Below are 25,501 nucleotides of genomic sequence, written 5' to 3'. Positions count from 1 at the left end.
GGTTCAGGGAGCAACGGCTGTAAATTGACAAGTGATGCTTGTGAGCAGCGTTACCCGTCTGTTTCCCTTTCTCTCATCTTCTATCTTTTTTTCCGCTCATCTTTTCTTCTCTTAGCGTAGCTGTTACTTCATACATCTGTGCTCGCCCCGAGCATTATTGTTAACGGGTGAGAGATCCAAAAACAAGCCAGAAGACTAAAATGGGGAAGAGGTAGCTGTGCGTTGTGAGACGTGGGAGAAAATTACTCGCTTTTCGCTTTACAACATGAAATAGTGACAGACAAAAAAATATGAAGTACATCTGGAGCCAATATCTTTAATCTTTAGGCAATGTTTTGCTTGGAATGAATGTGACCCTTAAGTCCTGTTTTTGCAGTGATGAGTGAGTGTGAAATGAAAGGGAACTGTAATACAAGTCTAAAAATATAAATGCACTATCACCAGCAAAACCTGAACATGCCTGAAAACAGTGCTTTTAAAAAAAAAAAAAAAAAAATTACCAACATTAACTATAATTCCTGTTGTTTCTTCCTGAAAAAAAGGTTTAATATGGCCAAGGCTATTAGGCCACAGTGTTGAGGCTGAGTGTGTGTGCGTGTCTGCGCTATAGTTTGATCGGGTCACTCTACTGTATAAATGTCTCTAATGGCAGCACTCTTTTTAATAATGCAGGAACCTCTTTTCTCTGTCCCCCCCTCCACATCACATCATGTTTGGAGTGACAGCCACATGAGCCACCATTCCCACATCCCACTCAGTAGGTCTCCTCGACACAGACAGAGACCATGAGACTGGAATATGATACTGAAAGAGATGCACACAAAGACGAAAGACAATTGGCTACGTGCAGTAAATTAGCAAGGCAGAGGCTGAAGACAAAGATCAATTGTGGTGTTATGATTCACCAAATCTAGGATTCGATTTGCAACTTTGAGGTTAAAATCTACTTTACTCTTCTTAACAGAGGATTACACTACTGTTATCATCAGGCTTGATTTGTAAAAGCACTAATATTTTCTTTCTAACACTAGTTCACAAAAGAAAGCATTTAATCTGATTATATGTTTTCGTAATATAATTAGGAAAAAAAGTATGTCAGAAAACAATTATTATCTGGGGCGCGCACGGCATAACGTCTCCAGTTTGACCGGGGATCTCGTACCCCTCGTCCTCTTCTTATGTTTCCTGTCTTTGTCTCTACTCGTAACTAAAAAGGCAAAAATGCAAAAAAATAATCATTTAAAAAAATTTAAAAAAGTCTAAAATAAAAATAAAATTTTAACTGTCCATTTGGAGTAAAACACGCTTTGTTTAAAAGTATGGTGCATAGATGCAGAAAAAAGCAATAAATAAATAAAAACATAAATATACAAAATAATACAAATTGAGCTTCCCTCTAAACAGCTCTCAATGTGCCACTATCAGCATCCATTGAGTTTGTGGAGGACCACAGAGCTGTAGCTAGCCGCAATCTGACAAAGAAATTATACAGCCAGTGGATACCTTTAAAAATTACAATTTTCGTTGTAAAAATCTAAATCATCACCCATTAAAGTCAATCCTTCTGAGAGGATGAATTGTCTTAGTGATACTGCCCCACTGTAAGACTCAGCGCTAACACTGCCTGAGCAATGTTCAGCAATGACATCTGGTAGACTTTGCTTTTCTCCCACCAGCACCGCCGCACGCCAATTGAGAGCAGACAGATGCCAAGACCACTGTGGCAGCTCCGTCTCGCTCCCTCTCTCACTTTTCCTCCCAGTGTACCAATTCTCTCTGATATGGGAAACATGCTGTCACATCTGGGCCTTCCAGAGAGAAAGAGACGTGAAGGGAGAGATAATACGAGACAAGGATGGGTGAAAGGATCATCAGGGTGCACAGAGAGGAACTCTCACACCGCCGCACACACACACACGCGTGATATGTCACAGGCCCAAACATCAATGTGGGTGCCGCGAGGGTGATGCCCCTTCAGGGTGACAGCGTGATAAGACGGGTGTATTATATTGTAGCACCAGTGCAGCATGGTGCACGTTACTTGCCGCACCCCTACCTCGTCTCTTCCGCTCTTTCCCCTTCTCATTAACCTCGCCTCTGATTGCCCCCAGGACTCCCTTGTGCTAATTAGAGGGGGGAAATATGTCTACGATGCATGCACTATTGTACAAACACACACACACACACACACACACACACACACACACACACACACACACACACACACACACACACACACACACACACACACACACACACACACACACACACACACACACACACACACACTTCTGCGCAGCTGACAGAGAGGCTTCTGTAACTGGAGGTGTGAGAAAGGCTCGTCTGCTATTGTGTTTCATCTACGTTGTGAATGTGTTGGCAACTGCGGGGTCAACCCCAGCAGGTGACAAGTTAGCAGCGCCGCTGATTCCTTTTACACAGACAGCCTTCATCTCCGTACTTCTTGATTTAGCCGCGCTAAATCAAGAGTCTCAACATGACACAATTAGGGCTGAACAGGAGATGAAACTGTGAATTGATCATTTCAGTTTTTCTCTCCGCCTTGTCAGTCACTCATGATAATGGCAAATTGCTGTAATATTTCAAACAATTTAGTAACAATTCTTAATGAGAAATTCAAATAGGATCAGACAAAATAATGAATGTAACTCCTTCATATTTTAATGAGGATTGACCTCTTGTGGTGAGGATGCAGATTAACTGATTGCCAAGTTGAATCGCTTCACACACACAAAGACTCACACATTGACTGTTCCCAGATCCAGGGCGAATGAAAGCCTATTGACGGAGACGCTGTGCGACTTCTTCTGGCGCAGACATTTCTAATAGCACTTTGACATCTCCATTCAGGAGGCTTTTGTGTTCTAGCGTGAAAAAAGGAAAGGGCCCATTTTCTTTCCTTTTTGTTTTACATGCTGTTAGGGACAAGCGCAAACATGTTGTGGGAGTTGTACAGCAAATAGCCATTTGTACCTGGACTGGACCTGGGGGGAACTGGGGAAGAAAGAAAGAGAGGGACGAAGAGAAGGGGGGTATAGATAGAGGGGGGGGAGGGGAGATGGAGAGCGAAAGAGAGAGTATTTAAGAGCACTTGAGTGCCAGCATAGATGTAGTCACTTCTCCCAGTGGACGAAACCAGGCCCCTCTCCACCGTGGCATGATTTTTCACTTTAGCAAGCACCACTCAGTCAGTACTCCTCCTTCAGTCCCCCTCTCCTTTCTCCTCTTCTCTCAGTCACTGCGTGCTTCAATGATTCCATCATTCCCCTTTCATTCACTCTGACTACGAGGGGCACAAGTGCACACACTCACAAACACACACAATTTGACCCATTTGCCCCCCTGCCATGGGTAGTAAATAATTCCATTGTGAGGGCCATTAGCGAGCATCTCAAGGGTTAAGAGGGGAAATAACGCCGGCAGTCTGATGGGCGATTAGACAATAAGAAGATGAAATGTCTACTATTGTTTTGTTGCTTATTGTTTCACAGAACTCACATTAGGACCTGTGGCTAATTCATATGCTTAATGCCCTGGGTTTTTTTTTCTCTCAAGAGGCCACATACTGTTGAGATGAAGACATTTACACACATGCACAGACATACACACACATTATTAGTGTTGCTACCTCTCTCTCTCTCTCTCACATGTGGCAGCAGGTTACTCTGCCAAAACCTAATGATCAACAGACCCGGTTCCCATCACTGTTTAGGATTCAACATCCCTTCAGACTAAAGGAAATGTAAGATGCAATTATGCAAAGTACAGAGAGGGCAGAGCCAAAACTCTTCGCCTGTCCTCATGCATTCCAACAGCGAAACCAAACTGTTTGTGTTAATGTACCGGCCTGTGTGTGTGTGTGTGTGTATGAGTAGGGCCTAAAGCAATGCAGCTTGTCATTCTAGTTGAGGACTGCACCTTACATGGCTACACTGCAGCCTTGCCAGTGACATAGCCTTTTAAGAATTAGTGTCACCAAGCCAGAAACCTTACCAAGGAGACTGACTATGAACAATGCGATTTGTCTTAATTGTGTCTAGACGTGTGTCAGTGCATGACTTGTCTGTGTGGTGTGTGTTTACGTGTCTGCATCACCGCATAGCCTGCAGTCCAGTCACAACGCATGAACCTGTGGACACACTAACTGGTCCTCTGAGCCTTTGGTTCAGCCACTGTCAGAGGGATCCTTGTATTTTTCCACAGGCATGTCAGAGGATTACACAGTCCCTCTGCTGTTTCACTGACCTCCCCCTACAGCACACACACACCCACACACACACACACACACACACATCAAAGCGGCTCAGCGTAGTGCCCAGCACTGAGCTAGGGGCACACTGGCCTACTCACTCAGCAGGCCGTTGGCACACACTCCACATCTGCCTGCAGGGATCGCCAATGGCAAGCATGGCCTCTGTGTGTGTGTGTGTGTGTGTGTGTGTGTGTGTGTGTGTATGTGTGTGTATGTGTGTCATTTATAAGAAAAAAACAACATATGTTCTTTGTTGAGTGTATGTCTGTCGGAAAAAAATGTTTACAACTACTTATGTGACACATTTTGTTGTCACACTGGTAAAAAAACAAAAAAAAACACTACAGTTTCTATTTTTATAAGTTTCAAATCGTGATTAATTAATCTGAAATGTCCAACATTTCCACTTGTTTTCAGTCAGCCCAAAGTCTAGCACTGCATAAAACATAAATTTTAATCAGACAGCATGTCAGCTAGATTCAGGTTCCAATAAATGTATTGAATGAAAAACAGAACTACAAAAAACACAGCTACTTTCATCCACTTCATTTTCAAATTTTTCATAAACACGAACATTAAGCTCCTTTCAGAAAGCAATGCGGGCAGGAGAATGAAACGGACGAGACATTTCCCAGCATTCCCTCCCAACGTTCCCAGTTATTAACTATCAATCAAAAGTGTTTTCAATACTAGTTCACCTAGACATAGGAAAAAAAACTGCTTAAAAGTGGTTTTAAATCAGACAAACATGTAGACGTGAATGAGTATTGGGTAGCGATGTACAAGAGTTATAATGCAACGTGAATTATTAAAGCACCTAGGCACATTGGCTGAGGGGAAGATATGTTGCGTGTGAATTATCCCTGATCAATATATAGAGTTTAGTGGGAACAAGGTTCCTAATTACGCCCCCGTTTGACCACACGCTCACCTCTTCTCCCACCTTTTTGTTCTCTTCTCTTTCCGAGCTCTGCTAACATCCCACTCTTCCTCTGTCAGGCGCTTTGGCCTACACACAGGGCAACTATACAAGTGCAATGCAAATCAATGGGTTAAAACATTAACACACGGACAAACAGCAGACATGGTAAGGGTTTCGAGACCTCTAACCCAAACACCTCTAGCCCTCCAGGTTGATCAATAGTCAGAAAAATAGCATTAACAAGCCATCGCACTCTTTCCATCTCTTTCCATCTCCACTAATCGTTCTTTCGATGCTATCTCTCTCACCCAATTCCTCTTTTCTTCTGCGGCAGAGAAGTTTATTTCCCAGAGCTCCTTAGAAATCCCAGAAGCCTGTATGCCCCCATCTCACCTCCAAGCCACAGCCAGACACCCTGTTAGAAGCTATTACTATCGTTAACTTCCCCCTCCATCCCAACAAGACTCAGACAGAACCTGGACATTAGCTAATCCATACTTATTGCATCTGGGTTCCTCTCACAGCCTTGTAATTCATATGGAGAGACGTATTAGCGCGACATATTAGGCCGGCAACAGCTCTACGAGGTGAGATGCTACACTGACACTAAATTGACTTAGCCGGAGCCTCGCGGGACGTTGTAGGGCACTGCTGCTGGCTGACGACTCGGGCCCAGTCTGCCCGTATTGAGTTTCTGTGATGGCTGTTTAGCTTGTAGCGCTACACGGGGCAGAGAGGGGGAATGGAAGGTGCTCCGGCTCATCGCGTTTACTGACAGCAACCCTGCAGACCACAAGGCTATAGGGATCAATAGCATTGCACAGCACAGCACTGCCAGACCAGGCCAGACCCAAACACAGGAAGATTGCATTACACATGGGCTTAAATCAGGACAAGCCTACAGCACAAACACATTTCAATTTGCACTCAAATTCAGGCGAGCATTTCATTATCACATACACCTTTTATGCAAACTTGTACATTCGTGCACAAACACAAACATGCGATCTAGGGCTGGGCGATGAGGTCAATATCTTCTATCACAATATAGATAATTTCATATCTCGATATTGATATATATACACTATAGCATGTTTTCTGGTAATTCAATAAAAAAATAGTTTATATGAAATAACCACATGGCAAAGAGTATTTTTGTATACTCCTGTATGAATTAAATACTTGATAAATGAAAAGTACTATTTTTTAGTATTTTCTCATTTTAAGAACTTGAGTGCAAATTGAACATAACAATTTAAGTGTAATTATAGAGATAAAATAAATAAATATAGGCCTAGCCTGTATCACGATAGAAACGATATACAAAAACATATACGATACATATTGTCAAAACGATATAAAAATATATATGGTGTATATTTTTGTATAATATAGATGTAAATATATATATTTCTATTGAAATTATAGAGAAAAAATAAATAAATATAGCTCCAGCCTGTATCACGATAGAAACGATATACAAAAATATATACCATATATATTTTTATATCGTTTTGACAATATGTATCAAATCAGTATTCTATTTCATATAAATATGTAATAATAATGTGTAAATCCCAAAGTAGCCTATGAAATAAGGAATAATCCTACAACATTATTAATTATTCATATTCAACATGAATTATTATGAGTTATTCTCAGACGGACATCGCTGTTTGTTGTGTGTGGAGGTGCGTGTGTGTACAGTAGTGCAGCAGCGGCGCTGTCCCGAAGCTTCGAATACCATCGAATATTTCTCAACGAAGTTTCGAAGTCCAAAAAATATTATTCGGGACAGCCCTAATATATCGTCATATTGCCACAGCCCTGATGCGATCTGTCCCAACATCCGATAGACACACACTCAGGTTATGCTTTTGTCTGCTGATCCTGGACCCGAGCCTCCAGGTGGCCCTACATCCCTTCTCTGAACAAACAGAACAGCGGTTCGCTCCACTTCCCCCCCGTGTCACCGAGGCCAAGTCCAGACATTGTGCGGCCCGCCGGCCTGCTGACACGGCCACCCAGCCTGCCAGGGATTTGCCGCCGGGTCACAGAGTTGACATTTATTAAAGGAAGCTGCATGGAGAGTTACAGGGAGTTGACAGTCCTCTCGTCACGTCACACTCCAGAATCCAGAAACCTGTGCAGTCCACACCCCTCTATGTTTCCAACAATAAAAGAAACAATGAAGCTGTTAAGCACTGTATGACCCTCCAAGGGCCCACTACAATGAGAATGACAGCTTTCATTCCCCTGGCTAGTGCCACTGGGTTTGGAGTTCCTTGCTTGGACATACAATTTATAATCCATTTGAAGGAGGGATAAAATACAGATGTTTGATACGGGACAAATAAAAAAAACAATACAAATCACATGCAAAAACAAAAGTCTATATGTTAAATTGACTAAGTGGGCAGTATGAAGGACTGTGAATGAATATTTGTGGGCCGCAAGGGAGAATGCGGAGTTTAGTGGACCGTGAGGAACAATGAAAATCTAAAAAGAAGAAGCCGAGTGAAATGGATTGAGTGTGTTGAGGACCAGATGTGCCGTGGATGGATCAAACATCTGCTGGCTCTGCAAGGCCTCAACGGTCTTGAATGACCCCCATCATCCAACCTTTCTCACCATGCGTCCCGTCAAACCTTTTGTTCTTCACTATCTGCCCCCTCATATAGAGCAAGAGTTGTTTGTTAAACCAACTATGCTTTAAAAAATGACCTTGAATTCATTCTAAGCATTCAAAATTAAAGATATCCATCCAAGTTGTTATGCGGCCTACTGTAGGTGCGCATGAAGAGGGATACAAAAAAAGATTCAAATTTTACAGTGCAGATTTTGTTTTGTTTTTTTCTGTTATTGTTCTCGATCCTGTGTGTTTTGATGGTCTAGAGCTTTTCTTGGTGTATAAGTTACAGTACAAAGAGGCAGCACCAGATGGTAATGGTGTTTATTTTTGCAGTAAGTAATCACCATTCTGGAACTTATGACAGTAGACAGGCCCAGGGACCTGGAACGGTGCCCCGAGAGACCCGAGCACCACTTCCTGTTGTACCCACATGATCGCAGACACACACACGTACACTATCACACACACATAAACACGAACATCCTCCGGGCCGCTGGCGATGTGAGCCCCTGGGCCACAGGGATAGATGCGTTCTGGCACACAGGTTGGGGTGGTGTAAATTACACTGCAGCCACACTGGCACCCTCCGCCTCCAAGATGAATGAGCCAACTTACATGCCAGGCAACAATTCCAGCGAGGCAGTTTAAAAACAGGGATACTGCACTGTTTGTAATTTGGGACCATTTTACCCTCTCAGTGCACTATTTCACTGTGATAAAACTACAATAAAACTACTATTCTCGCACACTTCTTTGAGGAATAGCCCAGCCTTAGGTGTCAGTTTCAATATTGTTATTAATCTTGTTCACCATACGATACCACTAAGAACCAATTAAAGCCCATTAACACAATTAAAGAAATGCATTATTTAATTACAACTAAAGCTATTAATGATACTTTTTACAACTACTTTTGACCTGAATTGCAGCCTTTAATATCATGCAAAAACACTTATTAAAATGTTTTTCAAAAGTGCATTAAAATGCAAAATTTTAGAAATTAAAAGTGACCTTCTAAAACAAATTAACTAATTTGGTTGATTATTTGTTTACATTTTTTAAAATACATTTTATTTTGTACCTTTATACATTTATTTGTACCTTAGATTTTTTCTAAGGTGTTAGAAATGTCAGCACTTAATTTATATTTTCTCTCTTGAGTGTGTACATGCCACTACACAAAACTCACCAAAAAATTGTTTTCAAATACATATTTTCCACAAAAACAAACATGCCACCAGCTTTCTTTTTTAGATTGTTCTGTCAAATTGTAGTCACTCCTTTATTAGACAGGTTAAACTAACAAGAAACAGGAAAATTGGAAGTGACCGCATGCAAACGAGTAATAACGGCTGATTTAAAGAGGTTGAATTTGTATGGTAGGCTGCTGAGCCAACAGCCCCATCAGGACATTAAAAATTTGGAGCACTAGTCCAGCAGTCACCAACATCCTCCTGTAACTTCTGAGATAACAGCTAACGAATGATTTACAATTACAGAGTCCTGAGCAACACATTGCTGCCAATTCTCCAAACAGTCTGTATCATAGATTCCTAGTTAACATGACAGACACAGACTCCTTTGGGGCACCCAGACCCCCTTGTGGCCCTTCCTCAGTGTGTGAGTCAGGCTGGCAGTGAAATACTGTCGGGGAAAGGAGCGGGGCGGAGGGAAGGTAGCAGAGAGAGAGAGGCTCGAGTTAATGGTCTTGCATCTTCCTGGCAGCATGTCAATAATGGCTCTGATCACATTAAGTAAAGAGTCCATTAGCTTATTCTCTTTCCTACTGCATGCTCTATAGCAAAAGCACAGGAGAAAACTGAAAAGCTCCCCTAATGCAGTGTGTCTGCGTGTTACAGACACCTCTATCTGTTCCCAGCCAGACCAAAACAAAATGACTTGGGAGGTACAATCCATTATCCATTCACATCTATTTCCTTTTACACAGTGATGCGAGAGTGATGTGTGGATTACTGTGATTGTGTGGAGATCAATGCTATGTTCAGGTATAGAGGAAAATTCAGGAGAAATGTAAAAATAAATAAATTGAAACTCGGGTTACAACTATTTAAAGAGGACTTATCATGAAAAATCACCATATTTTTCTCACAAGCCAATCAGAGCAGACGGGGCTTTTTCATAAAGAGACAGGCGCTAAAACGGAGCGTTTCAGACAGAGGGTGAATACGGGTATATTCAGACTGACAGTATGAGAAAAATAATGTGTTTTTTGAACATTAAAGTATGTAAATATGTTCTAGTAGAAACACAAAATACAAGTATGAACCTGAAAATGAGCATGATATGTCCCCTTTAAGACTTTATACAGTATAGTCAGAAACAATATGTCGCATATTGGGTTTTATGAGCAGGGACCCTCGTGTTAAGTTTTCATTAGCAATAAATACACGGTTATGCTTTTATCAGGTTCTAAGTTTCACTTTTTTTAAGTGCAGTTAGTTGCCAAAGACTGTGTTTTCCAACCCATTACTAGCCTAAGCATATATAATGTGATAAGGGGCGGGTATTACACAAAAGAGGAACAGAAATGATTGATACATAAAGACACAATACAAACATGTAACTACGTGGCCAAGGAACAAATTGGGAGCATATGTTAATGCTATGTCTCCTGCCAAAATGGCAATCAAGACAAAGGAGATGTGATATAAGAGGGAAAGAAAAGCAGGTTGTCAGCCACCTCCACTACTCCACACACACACACACACACACTGGACAGACAGACCATTTCTCAGCCGCCTCACTGCTCTCCATTGGCCCTGGAGGGGGCACAGCGGCCCCCACATCTGTCTCCCAGGCTCACGACAGACCTGGCTGCTGCACCCAGATCCAGCAGATCACACGAATCATCCTCAATTAATGTGAACCATCAGGCGTTCCCTCACTGCCTCTATCACTCCACCCCTCTTCTCTGAGGCATCCCCTCCAGCTCAGTGCTAGGTCCGCTGAGTTTTACACATTGACCACGGCTACGGTTCCTTAGCACAGTTGGGTGAGGCCAGCCAACGTTATTGTGTATGCTTTGTGAAAAGAGACAGGGAATCAATACATCAGTGCAGACCCAGACGCTGCTCACATGTAAGCGCTGCGAGGCGGTTCTTCAGAGGTTCTGAACTCAGAGAACAGCCAACTTTGCTCTGCAGCGAACCGGGGCCTGAAATGGCTTCCATGTGCCGCTCCATCTGCACCTCTGCTGGGCGGTGGCCAATGGACTGTCCTTTTCACTTTTTAAAGATGCAGAGGGACAGCTTTAAAACAAAAAAAAGGGTGGTGATGGTGGCCAGGGGGTTTGGATGAATCAGAGGTCAGGAGACCTTTTCTTAAAATGACGGGTTGGTTTACAAAAACAGATAATGAAAAAAGACAAGTCAGTGGGAATAGAAACGGAAACTGTTTACTAAAGGCCACCTGGAACCAGGGATGTGCCAAATTGTGACTCACCCGTCTGTGGTAAAGTCCTCTATAATAAACCCCCCTGACCCCCCTTCCCTATCCTTGCAGTCTGCAACTGCACTATAAATCTCACTCCAGTCGATTAGTGTGCCCTTAGCAACAACTAACACACGGTCATGAAATTTTAACCAATGCCATGAGTTAAATGAGGTTGAGAGAGGAAGGCAGGGTATCCCACGGCCTGTTGGTTGATCAGCGTGTCTGGCCCGGTGAAATAAGCCCTGTGGCCTCTTCACATTTACTTACACCGAAGCCCAGGAAGCTCTACTTTCTGACATATAAGCATAATATTGACCAAGACAATGCCCTTTGTATGGCTGTTAATTAAATGATAAAATAGGAATCTAACTTTAAGTTTTAATCAGGAATGTGAGCTGGTGTAGACGGTCCTGTCTGGACTTTACTGATTTTTAAAGGGGTGGACTTTCCTCCATCAGTGCTGAAATTAGTGGCTGTCATCCCTCAACAATTAAAGATTGAAAAGATTGTATTTGACATATTTATTGAAGCTTGCACACAAAGGATGAGTAGTCGTAAAATACAATACACTGTGGCAAGATGTTGAGCTGTTTTATCTGATGTATCTCATTTCCCACCAAAGAGTAACAGCAATATGTCACTTATTAAAACCAGACCACATTTAGAAAGGCATCAAGGCTGCCTGCTGACGTACAAGAAGACACCAGTAAACTAATCTTTGCACAGAGAGACAGTGTGGGAAAATTGACGAATAAAACCTTTTTATTTGTTTGGCTGCTATTTGTAATTTTTTGCAATCTGATTCATTGGAAGACACCTGATAACCAGCTGTTTTTTTCTGGTCAAAGTAAGAACAAAAAGGTACAGTTCACTAAGTGATCTGTGAAATGCCTGTCCCTGTAATAAGCAACCATAAGGTGACATGATTGGGACTGATTGGTCCAAAGGGATACTGCTCTGTCTGTCTTTGATGATAGGATGACATGTGTTGCCTTGTAAATTATGTATTAGTGTCATCCTGTACAGTAGATTTTCATCTTGCTATAAGTCAATGTTTCTGCAGTTTAGAAAACATCAAACCTCTGAGGTGGATACACAAGGTCACATCCGAAAGCAACAAATTCTTTTGATGTGCAGAGCATAAAGGAGGAATTTACCATGATCACAGAGTGCAAATTTCAACCTCTATGATTCTTACAAATGTCCTCCACCCACATCTGGACGTAGCTACTGATTTCCCTGTGGTCCATCACAGGGGAAGAAGTAGAGCCGGTTGTTCACACATGACCTCCGACCCACCACTGAGGAGCCAATGGGGGAGCAGCCTGTGTCTTGGGAGCTGTTGCCCTCTGATGTGATGGCTCCAGGCAGTGGGCTTTGCGTGAACCCATCCCCCATGGCACCCCTCGCCACTAGATCCTTTGCATTATTCATACGGCCCCGAGATGGGGTGGGGAGAGAAACAGAATATGGAAAAGGAAGCACCAAGGTTCAAGACCTTCTCAGATCACAAGGAACTTCTGCTTAACCTCCCTTGAAGTGGCGAACACAGGGATAGAGCAGTTTTTTTAAGGAACTGGATCTGAAAGCAGGACTGGGGATCAATGGGGATTCCCTCGAGGGCTTGGTGGAGATCGCATTCACTGAAAGGTGATTGGTGAATCAATGTGGTTCCCATGGTTCACTTTGCCATTGTGAGAACTGATCCATCCTATTGCAAGTGATACTGTCTTATGATCGGTCGAGTTGCTCTCATGTTAATATGTAACCAGTGTAGCATCGTCCTACACAGACTGTACATATGTTAAACGTGAAAATGTAAATATCAGAGACGTTATATATGACCCAAGAGGGTCGTATATCTGCCACTTGATCTACTGCATATATGCACAGGTCAATAAGACGTATTAATAGCTAAAATTTCCCCTGTTTTAAGTGTGTGCCTAGCATGGCATCCCTCTCCACTGCCTTCTAAATACACTCAGTCATTGAGTATGATAGGTGATGATTAGTGAAAAGCATATACATGTTAAGCTGTTAATCCCTAATGCACACCGTGCAACCTAACAACGCTGCACACCCCGGCTCTTAATACAGCCCGGCACATAACCTACAGTGCTAATTGCATAATTGCCTGATTTGTTTTAACTGACAGTGGTGCCCTGGCCCATGACAAGGCCATCATTTGCTCATCCTCATTGTCAGCAATTTGCAAGGTGGATCCCCCACTACACACCCACTACACAACATCCAGTACCACGGTGTTAGAGACGGCCATGAATTAAGAATTCATCGCAGCGGCAGAGAGATGAATAAATACAGCCGTTGCTAGATTAATTCTGAGAGACATGGATGCAGGAAGATAAAATAAACTAACAGCAGCGGGCTGTCCACCAGATAAAGTGGGTACTCCATCGTCTCTCTGCTGTAATTATTGGCTAATAGTCATTAACCTGGCAAACAGAGGTTTAGCTGTATTGTTTAAAGGACTCTGGGATGCATAATGACAGACTAATATGTCATAGCACTGGGGGAGATGGAGGAGGGGTGGATTAATGAGATTTTACTGGAGGGAGTGTACAAGAAGAGGTGGGGCACGCCTGGAAAATATAGGGGGAAGAGGGCCACATTAAGCTAATTGGAAGATGAGTGCCTACTTGTAAAAGTGCTTCTAATGGCATATTTGTTTCTCTCACAGCATCACAGGGCTAATGCAGGGGAGTGGAGTTGTGAGACTTACTGTAGTAAGGACTTCAGGGTGTTTGTCTATACTCATTCTAATATAATACATGCATGTTGCTTTCTCATCTTTGATTGTTTATTAATTTTTATGAGGGTTATCTGCATTAAAAAACACATGTGGTATTTAACATTGCTACTATAAATTGATATCTTTCAAACTATAGTTGTTATAAATGAGGCACTGCATGCTTTTAAGAAACGGCCATGTATTGCAAGGCTTCATGGGATTTAAAAAAAACTGTAGTTGTTACCACATGGACTGAACCATAATCACGTTTGTCCCCTCACCTCCTTTCCTAGACCCTTTTTTGTAATTTGTGTTGACTCTGTGCTCCAAGCCCGACCCCGGCCCAAACGCTTGTTGCCTGGCCTCCAAAATTCAATTGACCAGTGAGCGAGGAGTGCTTGGATAGCCTCCTCTCAGACAGGGTCCAGTGCATAGCAGAACTGCTGACCTGTTCTGACAGCTGGCTGGCCCTTCCTAACACTAATGGGTTGCAGTTTGGCCTGTGTCACTGTGTTTTGGCTTTTGTTTGACTCCATGAGTGGGGAAGTGGAGGCACAGGGTAGGACTGGTAGAGGATGAAATAAATGTCTGAACCCTGTTTGGTTCAGTCAGTGATTGAGACGGGGCTGGATAACTGCATGTGGGTTTGGAGAGTGACTTTGGTCAAATGATCTTGTTGATGTGTATAAACTTGGAAAGCTTTGCAGTTAATGAATATCATTAAAAGCTCACTTACAGCTTGAAACTTATCCCTCACGTTTATTAATGGAACTCCCATTAAAATTACCTCCATTTTGGGAGCTTGTGGTTCTTATGAATGTTATTTCAATCTCAATTAGACCAGCAAACAACAAAGTGGGGCAGTTAAGAAACTGATATTAAGATGTCTTAAACTGGCTGAAATTGAATTAAATGTGGCCTACCAATGATCCCAAAAATGCATGTACTCTCTTTTCCTATTTACTATTAAACAGAGACACTATTCATTGGGATAATACAATTACATTGCATTTAGAAACATGCGTAACACGCACATATTAATCTTTTTTTGTCACTAGAAAATATTAACTGCTCCACGTCTTAGAACTACAATTTCTTAAGAAATGCTCTGGTTGTGGAACTATTTAAAGATTCACTTTCTAATCGGCTTTCATTTTTTTTGTTTCAATTAAATCAAATGGAAGTACTAATGCCCAGATGGCCATGCAGTATGAAATAATAGTGCCCAGGCTAGAATTTAAAGTCATACCTCCAGGCAAAAACTCCAGAGCACACACAGAATGAAAGTGTAAAATGTTTTTTAATGTATATTTAACAACAAATACCCCAGTGACTATTGATGTTTCGTCTCAGAAGAATCTATTTCTCCAGTATATCTGAGGGCATGATATGAAACCGCTCACACTTTTATTTTCTCTGTTTTTCTGCTCTTCTTCCTCTGCGTCTCTCCCGTACTCTCTCTCTTTCGCTGCCGCTCTTTAAACATTTATCTTCTGTTTTCTCCTTACAGGCCCTTTGTGCTTTGTGATGTTGGTTTTTACAGCTTTTTACTCACCAGAGTTGCCATTTATCTTTTATAGATGCCAGCAGCTAGAGCACATATGAAATGTTACCATTTCACTGTGACTAATTGTCATCGCTTGAATTATTCCCTTGATGTCACTGCGACTGGTCCCACAGGAACCTGTGTGTCTCTCTGTCTCGCTTTCTCCTCTATATCTATCTTGTTCACACAAACACCCGAATCATACCGTCTTATATAACAACAGCAGTGGCAGCAGTTACTGTAAGAGGATCATTTTGTTAAGAGGTCCGTCATCAGTGCTATAAAGCAGGAAGAGATGTGGGCTCATACAAGAGGACAAAAGCACTGGCTCAAACAATCATTGCCTCAAACTTAGTAGCTCAACCACAAACCAAATTCTCAGGAGTTGCCAAGATTCTTTTCCCAGAATCCTTTGTCATTTCTTGATGTTTGACAATGTGCAAGGAGTCTAAGATTTTTATTTTTCAGCCATTAATAGCAGATATCCGGAAGACACCGGCCAAGTAAAGTGCTCTATTTGGAATAACGCCCGGGTCCCATCGGAATAGTTTTGGTCTCTTGGGATGGTGCTTCTCACCATTAACAAAAATACAACAACTAGAAATGCCAAGGGTTATTATAAATTATCTATTGTTAATGTTTGCTATTTTACATTTCTGCCCTTTTTCATTTTCGACTGAAAATTTAGTTGACAATGTCCTAAATCACGTGGTTGTTAACTATTATTATTTAAGGTTATGCATCCTTTAAACCTTATTAACATATTGATATGACTAAAATGTTATGTAACCCATGTTATACATCCTTTAGACCTCACTGACATACAAGCATGATAAATATGCAGCCTGCCAAATGAAAGGAACACTGGCTCAATGCCACTGTCAAGGCTTACACACAACCTTAAATAAACATGAGTTTTCCTCTTTGAATGTCCAAAGCCATTCCCTGATACATAGTGTAGCAGTCCCATCCTCCCTCAAGCATTTCCCTGCCTTAGAGATGGAGAACACACTGAGAAAAAATGCCTGCCAACCAAGGTGCGATTAGTGGCTTGCATTAATTATGCTATTATTTCTGCCATTGTTTTTCTCTTGCTCACACCATTCTGTAAATATCCCTAGGTACAGTTTGTGTACAGAGGGAGTCCCAGCAAGAGTTCACATCTTTTACAAAGCGTTTTTTGTCAGTCTCCCAGATTAACATCCTTACAATGTTGGAAGTCGCAGAGAGCTGCTAATCACCCAACCTCGCTGCTTTTGATTTGTTTGCTTGAGACTCACTTAAACTCTTGCCTACTGTCGTCACTGTGTGATTAATGATCACATTCGCAGGGCTGATTTCCAGAAAAAATAAATGATTTTCGACAAATCTCTGTTAGTTACTTGTCGCTCCAGGAGCCTCTGAATTTCATGTGCAGAAAAGCTCGCCCTTACAAACTAACCCCTGCTCTGTCTTCTCCTTTGACCACGCTGATTATGCACAATCAATAATGGTTTGCATTTTTGTCTTCTCTCTTGTCTCTTTTGGGGCATCTAGGATGCTGCAGGCAAGGTGCTGGACCGCTGGACCATCATGTCCCGAGAAGAGGAGATCATCACCCTGCAGCAGTTTCTGCGCTTTGGTGAGACCAAGTCTATTGTGGAGCTGATGGCCATTCAGGAGAAGGAAGGTCAGGCAGTTACAGTTCCCTCCTCCAAGACGGACTCCGGGATTAGGACATTCATTGAAAGCAACAACAGATCCCGAAGCCCGGGGATCATGACATCACATCTGGAAAGCAGTAGCCCATCCAGCATTCACCATTTTGAGAATATCCCCAACAGCTTAGCCTTCCTCCTGCCCTTCCAATACATCAACCCAGTCTCTGCCCCCCTGCTCGGCCTGCCCCCAAATGGCCTGCCTATGGAGCAGTCTTCTCTCCGGCTCCGGGAGCCCAGCCTGCCAAACCAAGGTGAACCGTTGGACACCAGTGAGTCAGAAGTGTCCCTGTCACCCTTCCGCACAGGCCAGAGCCCTAGTCGTGGAGCCCTGGGAGGCCTGAACAACATTGAACCCAAGACAGAGCCCAACAACAGGGCATCGCCCATCTCACCAACCCCTTCCACCCAGCAGGCTCAACAACAGCAGCAACAGCAGACACAGCTCCAGCAGCAGGGCCAACAGCAGTCCCAAAATCAACCTCAGCAATCCAACAGTTTGAGTGACCACCATGTCCACCACCACTTTGTAAAGGACGAGCAGTCTAAAAGCATCAGCCATGCTTCCTTTTCCTCCAAGATGCATCGCATGCGGCGCATGGGATCCACCTCACGCAAGGGCCGTGTGTGCTGCAATTCTTGTGGCAAAACCTTTTATGACAAAGGTACACTAAAGATACATTATAACGCTGTACACTTGAAGATCAAACACCGTTGCACCATTGAGGGGTGCAATATGGTCTTCAGCTCATTACGCAGCCGCAACCGCCACAGTGCCAATCCCAATCCACGGTTACACATGCCCATGCTGCGCAATAACCGCGACAAGGACCTCATCCGTTCAACCACTGGTACACCTGTCATCTCAAGCACCAAAAATTGTGGCTTCTCACTCACCAGCCCTGGAAGGCCACCACTGGGCTTCACTACTCCACCAGTAGACCCTATGCTTCAGTCACCCCTGCACAGCCCACTGGTGTTCCCCTCCTTGAAGTCAGTGCAGCCTGTCCAGCCAGTGCCCCCATTCTACCGCACACTACTGTCCCCTGCGGACCTTGTGAGTCCTCCAGTGTCACTGCCCACCAGCCCCATCCTACCCACAACCACCAACAGTACCACCCTGATGGACCAACAACATCATCTCCTGGCTGCTGCTGCAGCAGCGGCCTCCCACAATAATGTTCACATGTCAGAGGTAGGAGCCATGTCCCACCGCTTACATACACATAATGCCAATCACGACCTCAACACTGTCTGCAGTGACCCCACGCCCAAAAAGAAGCCTCGTAAATCGAGCATGCCAGTGAAGATTGAGAAAGAAGTGATTGATGTGGCGGATGAATACGACGACAAAGATGATGATGACGATGACATCCACCATAATCACCACCATCACTCAACCCTTCTACACAACAATGTCAAAATGAATGGTAACTGTAACAGTAACAACAACAGCGGCAGTGGTACTGGGAACCACAGTGGTGGCAGTGGGCAGCAATCCCCTTCCCAGGACGAGATGAGCCCTGGCCTAGCTCTGAGGGGCATGATGAGACAGAGTGAAGATGAATGCAGGGAAGGGACCGGTAGTGAAGGCAGGGGTGGAAATGATCTTCAAGGCTCTGGCGAGCTACGTTGTATGGGCAGCTTCACCTCTGAGGACCAGGACCATGAAAGAGACTTTGAGAACGAATCTGAAACCTCTGATTCCAAGATGTTCTACCGTGACGAGCTGATAGATGTGGAGGATCAGCAAAAACACAGCAGGGGTGGAAGGTGTCTGGACAAGGAACAGGACGATGAGGGTAGTGAGGAGGCCCAATTGAGAAAGGAAATGGAAGGCAAGGGTCAATCCTCACCCTCCCCTCATCAGCCCCCTATCAGGATCAAGGAAGAACTCAACGATCCTACTTACGACATGTTCTGCATGGGCCAGTATGGCCTCTATAATGGAGGCATGGCGGCGGCTGCTGCTGCTGCAAGCATGGCTGCTCTGCACGAGAGCTTCATCTCTTCAATGGGCTACGGTGCCAGCCCACCCAAATTCCCTTCTTCTCAATCACCAGAGGGAGACCCATGCTCAAGTCCTGACCCCAAGATCTGCTACGTGTGTAAGAAGACCTTCAAGAGTTCCTATAGCATGAAACTGCACTACAAGAATGTGCACCTCAAAGAGATGCATGTGTGCACTGTGTCTGGCTGCAACGCTGCCTTCCCTTCACGGCGGAGCCGAGACAGGTTAGTGCTACAACTTTGTAATGTAACCATTTCATTTAATGCAGTCGCAGGTAGGTTCAATGGAAATGCTTAATTCAATACTCATCATCTATTATAATTTAAGTTGAGGCACTACATAAATCCACAGACTATACTAGGGTTTCTTTTTTTTATAAAAGTCACGTTAAAACATAGTTGAATAGATATTTTCGTGAGATATTTGCCTTTTCATTTCATGTTAATAAAACAAGATTTTGCTGCAGCATTTCATTACTGTATGACATTTACCTGGAAAGGCTTTCACTTAACATCTGTTAGCTAATTCAACACTAAGAAATTGATTCAGGGACATCTGCTCCTTGTCAAGTCAGAGTTCAGAAGTGTAGGGTGTCAGGATGTGAAACACATACACACACATTCAAACAAGCACTAGGCCGTACCCATCAACCCTGCAGCTGCAGTGTGTTGTTTACCTGCCCTCACTGCCTCACCTTGTGACAGGGAGGTGAAGGCGCATATATTAACATAGACATCGGTTTGTCAAACCACTGCATTTATTAGCGCATTAGGAGGTGAGGCTAGCCATATTCACCTGGGCTTGTTAGCACATATCAATCCCACTCTGCAGAATATATATATATATACTGTAGCAGCAGTGGCAGCAGGTTGATGCCATAACAAATTCTGGCGGTACATACTGTAACGTCCCCGTAAGGGATTACAAAACAACTGTTTTTTTGCATCATGGAAGCACTTGTAAGTGTTAAATTGGACAGAATCCAGATGCTTAATGGGCAGTATTTCACAATCCTTTAATAATATCCTTTAGAATTACTGTTAATAGAGAAATAGATACCAAAATAACAGCTGTATGTGAATTCATATTTCAGGGTTTGGCGACACAGAAAGTCACATTCCCTTGCCAGTCATGTAAACAACTGGGACATAGTGTAAAATGGCCCTTGACAAATTGTAAATTCTCTCTAAAATACACAGCACTTCAAGTGTAACAAATACCTCTCATGCTCACACTCTCTATCTTTTTAATAGAACTCAGCTGTTCTACATAACAGCCGTACTCATTCTGCTCTTTAAGGGGAACAGAAAAGAAATAATAAAAAAGGACATATCGTGTAGCATCTGTGACAAGTGATACTTTTATTTAAGCAAGGGGCAAATTGCAACATAGTGCACGCTTCCAATTGGGAAACAAATCTTCCCAGAGGGAGCTTTATATTTTTCCTCAGTGTGTTTTGTCTAACCCACACACTGGCTCTGCCCCCCCCCCATCATCTCTTCCTCCACCGCTGCTACCTCCCTCCGCCCCAAACTCCCTGCTCCTTTTCCACCCCGAGCCTTTTATTACATTTGTTGTTTCGGTGGCATCTGTTCCTACCACTGTTTGTTCATTAGCAGCATGTAAATAGAGCAGGTGATTCTGGGACTCTATTAGAATGGATGTGGGAGGGGAACAGGGGGAGCAGAACAGGAGACAAGGTAGCGTTAGTGGAGGTAAAACCCTGCTGCTCACCTGACGCAGCTGTGCCGACAGCAGCAAGATGACAGGGAGTGTTATTATAGCATGCATTGCCTCAGTGTGGTGTACTGCCACCAGTGCGTTTGTTAGCTCCCCTCTTTTGACAAGGCTTTAGGAATAGAGGATGCCTAAGGCGTGACCGACCTGCTGTGTAACATGTGCATGCACACACACAGATGCACACATATGTACAAACAGATAACGGAGAAAACTATTTGCTCTGCTATACACCTTATCTCATTGTAATTAGTCTCATAATGCTGTAAAACAGTTGTTGGATAATTAACTACCTTATCTGAACTCTTAAATAGCAAGAAGAGAGCTCCATAGTACATTTATAACATGAGAAACTATTTTAATGGTAGATAGGAGTTACACAAAGAGTTTAGTAAACTGAAAAAAAACTGAAACTAACTCCATTTGTAATCAGCATATAGTGCTCAGGTTTTTATTGGTGCTGCGGTGGATACTGTGAATCAGACTAAATTAAATTCCCACGGCTGTTTTGTCAGTTATGTAATGTAGTCCCTTCACACTGTAATCTGCTGTCATGACCCCATGATGGCCCACAGGAAACGTCACTAAACTAAATGAGGTGACAACAGCAAAAAGAAAAAAATAATCATCAGAAAAGAAGAGGAGAAAAGGATAGTGTGAGGGAGGTGCTTTTTCACAATTATGCAGCGAGGCGTTTGGTATCAAAGCCAGGGGTGAGTGGAGTGCTTTAGACAGGCACAGAGGGTTCAAACATTAGACCATATTGCACAGAGAAAAGGCAACACCTCAACAATGAACTCTTCCTATGCTCGCTCTCTTCCTGTGTCAGCCTGGATGTTTGTGTGTGTGTGTGTGACTCCATGATGAAACACCAGCCTGTAAACGCCATTCAAACACATACAGTGGTAGAACATATGGGAGATAGAGATAACTTTGCAGCGAGGAGCGTGAACATAAAGCATCTTCGAGCCAGGGGGTGTACAGTATAGCTCTGGGTGGGTGAGACCTAAGCACACTATTGTTTCCATATTTTTTCGGTGTGGGATAAATTCATAATAGCATATGGGACATATTACTTTGCCGCTGGTTCAAACAGGGAGTGAAACAACAGAAAGAAGGGCATTACATAGCTAGAGGAATCCTGGGGCTTTGAGACGAGTCAATACACAAACTGGGCTCTCGTCAAATCTGTCCCTGGATAATCCTCTAATGACATAATGTATGTTTGAGTGTAATGGTGGCAATAAAATGGGAACATAATTTAGTTGTTTTCATAAGCGCATATAAGATTAAACTGCATGAACGAAGACTATAATGTTTAGAATGTTTATTACTAGTAAAGTAGATCAAGTCAAACTCCATTCTTTCTCCTACTTTGATTTTTTTACCAACAGTGTTGGCAGAAATGATAAATAAAAAAGCTCTGTCCGGTTCACCTCAGACATAGAGGAATGAAACACTTAATACTCTACACAAATTAAAAAAAGAGCCATTAGAATAACAGCCACATTGAATTTTAATAAGAGGACGGTAAACCATGGTTATTTGTTGTTGTTTTTGTAGCTGAATAATATATGCTAAAGCAGTATTATAATATGCAGCCCTGCCTGCCTTCCTCTTCTCAGTACCTCACAAACACAGCTGTTGACATCCAGCAACAGGGAAGTCCGAGTACCTCTGCATATCTGATTAGTCCATTGACCGAGTGAAAAGCCAAAGGCACGTAAACACACCATCAGACACCAGCATCAAAAGCTCCCGTATCAAAGCGAAGAAGAAAAAGGAGGAGAGGTCATTTGATCTACCGAGAAAAACAACCAAGAACCAATGACATTGTCAGAGTAGGACACACTGTAAATGTGCTGCCACGGAAAAAGAAGTACCACTAGTGTTTGTTCACTTTGGATCCCTGCCCTATTTAGAAGATTGTAGGATTTCACACACACATACACAAACATTAGTACACATACTGTACGTACACCCACTCAGGAATGCAGGAAAGGATCATTTAATGTGCCCTTGAGCAAGCATGTAATGTGTGTGTTTTTGAGCGTAAAACAGAGACCAGCATAAGAGTGTGTGTGTGTGTGTATGTGGTTTTACAGTGGGGTGCTTTCTCCCGGCCTCCTGGCTGCCTGCTGCACGGAGGTAAATGATTGCATATTTATTGTGGGGAGCGAGCAGCGTCGGCAGAAGTGTTGAAGAAGCTGCATGATTAACTGCCGGACAGACGCGCGTACCAGTAATCATCACCATTATTGGCCTCGTTAATCATATTTTTCAAACCCGTTGACAGGACTTGCCTTACTGGTCTCATATTTATCAGCCTATCGTGCTTCTCTTTTTTTAACCTTCACTCCCTTCACATTTTAACTTGCCCCTATGTCGCTACGGCAAGTAGCTTCTTGCACATTCCCATGGTGCAGCAGCGTGCAGCCCGTGGTCCCTGCATGGACCACTGCGAACGCAGAGAGTGAAGGTTAATTATGTTGGAGAGTCTCTTTCCTCCCCTCTCCTTCCTCTCTCTGTCTCCCTCCCTTTCCCTCGGTCCCCTCACGGCATGGGGGCCCCGGCTCCACTGCTTCACAATTAGCTCTCTGTTTGTCTCTTATAAACAAAGGGCACGCTGCTCATAGAGAGAATATGTTAGCGAAAGCCACTCACCCCCAGATCAAAATATCTGCTGATTAAAAATACGGGAAAAAGAATTACATCCCTTTAATTTATCAGTGACAGTTTCCATTGTGATGTATTTTGAAGAGAATAAGAGGAATTGTTTTATTCTTCGATAGATCCCCATGCAAAGCGCAAATTCTAGTACATGAAAATGATTTTCATGCGGTATTTAATGCATATTTAATGCACTCATTTATTTGAGGATCCTCAAATCATCGTTTGTAGCTGTTGAACAGACTGAAAGAATGCAAAGCGGACGTAACGGTGACAGAGTGATAAATGTTACTAAAACTCTTGTCCTCCCACTTACACCTAAAACCTCATAACACACCCCAAATGACAGGAAAGACAAAGAACCACTCGTGTCAGTTTAACACCACTCTCAGCCTTCCATCTCATTTACACATTATGAGTCATTTAGACAACACACACACACACACACACACACACACACTGAAAGGGCAAGGGCCATCAGATGCACCTAAAGATGATTAACGCCGGTTGGGACAGACACACTCTCGCTCTACCTCCTCTGCACAGTCAAAAATGGTCTCTCTGGAGGCCTCCCCCATCTTTTGGGCAAAGATGAGACTGTCAAATTGGTTTGCCAGCCACATTACTGGCCAACAGGGAGGTAGAGATGGAATACGGGGGGGCACTAAGGAGTTGGGTTTGGGGGAGGAAAGATAGAGCGTACTGAAGTGGACTGATGGAGGTGGAGGGGAGTGGGAAATGGGGCAGAAAGTCTAAATCTGATAAATGAAGGGATAAGTGCATTATGCCCACTGTGTGTGTGGATTCAGCGGACTTATTTTGATTATTTAGGGCACGGCGGCATTGCCAACACTGGAGTTAAATAATAATGTTTATGCAAATGCTCATAAACGGAGCTCTTTATCTCTTGAGATTTTCCAAATGGTTACAAATGATATATCATAAAGTGACTTTTTTTCTTCCATTTATTTTATTTTCATATATCTGTACAATAGATTCAAAGATTGTAGTAAATGTGAATATTATTTATTTAGATATTGTTGTAATATTTTAACAATGTGGAGTGCATTTCTGAGTATTTAAAATGGCTAGAGCGCAGACTACTTACTGCATGTTGTTTAGCATGTTTGACTTTAATATCTGAAACTGAGATAGCCATGGTTAACTTAGAGCTTATTAGCAGTGAGAAGGTGTTGTTATAGAGATGGAGACATGTTGCAAAGGACCTGCCTACCTGAGCATCATCAACAGCATCCTGAGCTTCAGGCTTAACTGAGCAAATCTGTGGCCCCTCTTCAAGCCTGTTTGGTATCCCTGCAAAAAATTATGCCCATTTCCTTATATACTGATCACTGATTACGGCACATTTCAGGCTGTGTTAAAAACACTCTGACCTCTCACAGTCGAGCGTCCACACATGTGTTTGACTAGACAGGGAATACAGCGCCACAGACATTGAATCATGACCCCCATATTTTAGCCATAAGGTAACGCCATATGGGTGTTACTGTACTATCAAAGGATAAAAAAGAACAAAGGATTTATATAGTCTTTTTGATCGAAGTCCCGTTATATGGAAGTAGTATATTTTCTGTTTTTCACACATACACACAGACAAAAGCACGTGCAAACACACACACACACACACACGCAGTGACAGCCACGGCCAATCGATTTGCCACGCTCTCTCTCTCCTCAATGCTGACGATGCTTGAGTGGACGGGCTCCTGGTTGCCTGGTTCACAGAAAAGGGTCCCTCAAATGAATGTATTTCTACCTCTTGCAGGACAATGTCGGATAGGGAAGTAAAT

The 25,501-nt window shown here is 43.0% G+C and overlaps 1 protein-coding gene and 1 long non-coding RNA gene across 4 annotated transcripts in view; one reads left to right on the top strand and one right to left on the bottom strand.

The window, feature by feature from the left end:
- LOC141764263 (uncharacterized) overlaps nt 1-25,501 on the bottom strand; it is a 162,445-nt gene that overhangs the window by 44,681 nt on the left and 92,263 nt on the right. The gene's annotated exons all lie outside the window — the stretch shown is intronic.
- The window catches only part of bnc2 (basonuclin zinc finger protein 2), a 179,452-nt gene that overhangs the window by 147,108 nt on the left and 6,843 nt on the right, over nt 1-25,501 (top strand). For both annotated transcript variants that reach the window (XM_074629311.1, XM_074629310.1), the window contains exon 5: nt 17,112-19,507. In XM_074629311.1, the coding sequence (XP_074485412.1) occupies nt 17,112-19,507 (2,396 nt within the window). The remainder of the gene's footprint in view (nt 1-17,111; nt 19,508-25,501) is intronic.

The sequence above is a fragment of the Sebastes fasciatus genome, chromosome 3 (assembly GCF_043250625.1).
Source record: "Sebastes fasciatus isolate fSebFas1 chromosome 3, fSebFas1.pri, whole genome shotgun sequence".
Lineage (NCBI taxonomy): Eukaryota > Metazoa > Chordata > Actinopteri > Perciformes > Sebastidae > Sebastes > Sebastes fasciatus.
Note: the sequence above shows the minus strand (reverse complement) of the source record. Positions and strands in the feature narration are given on the sequence as shown.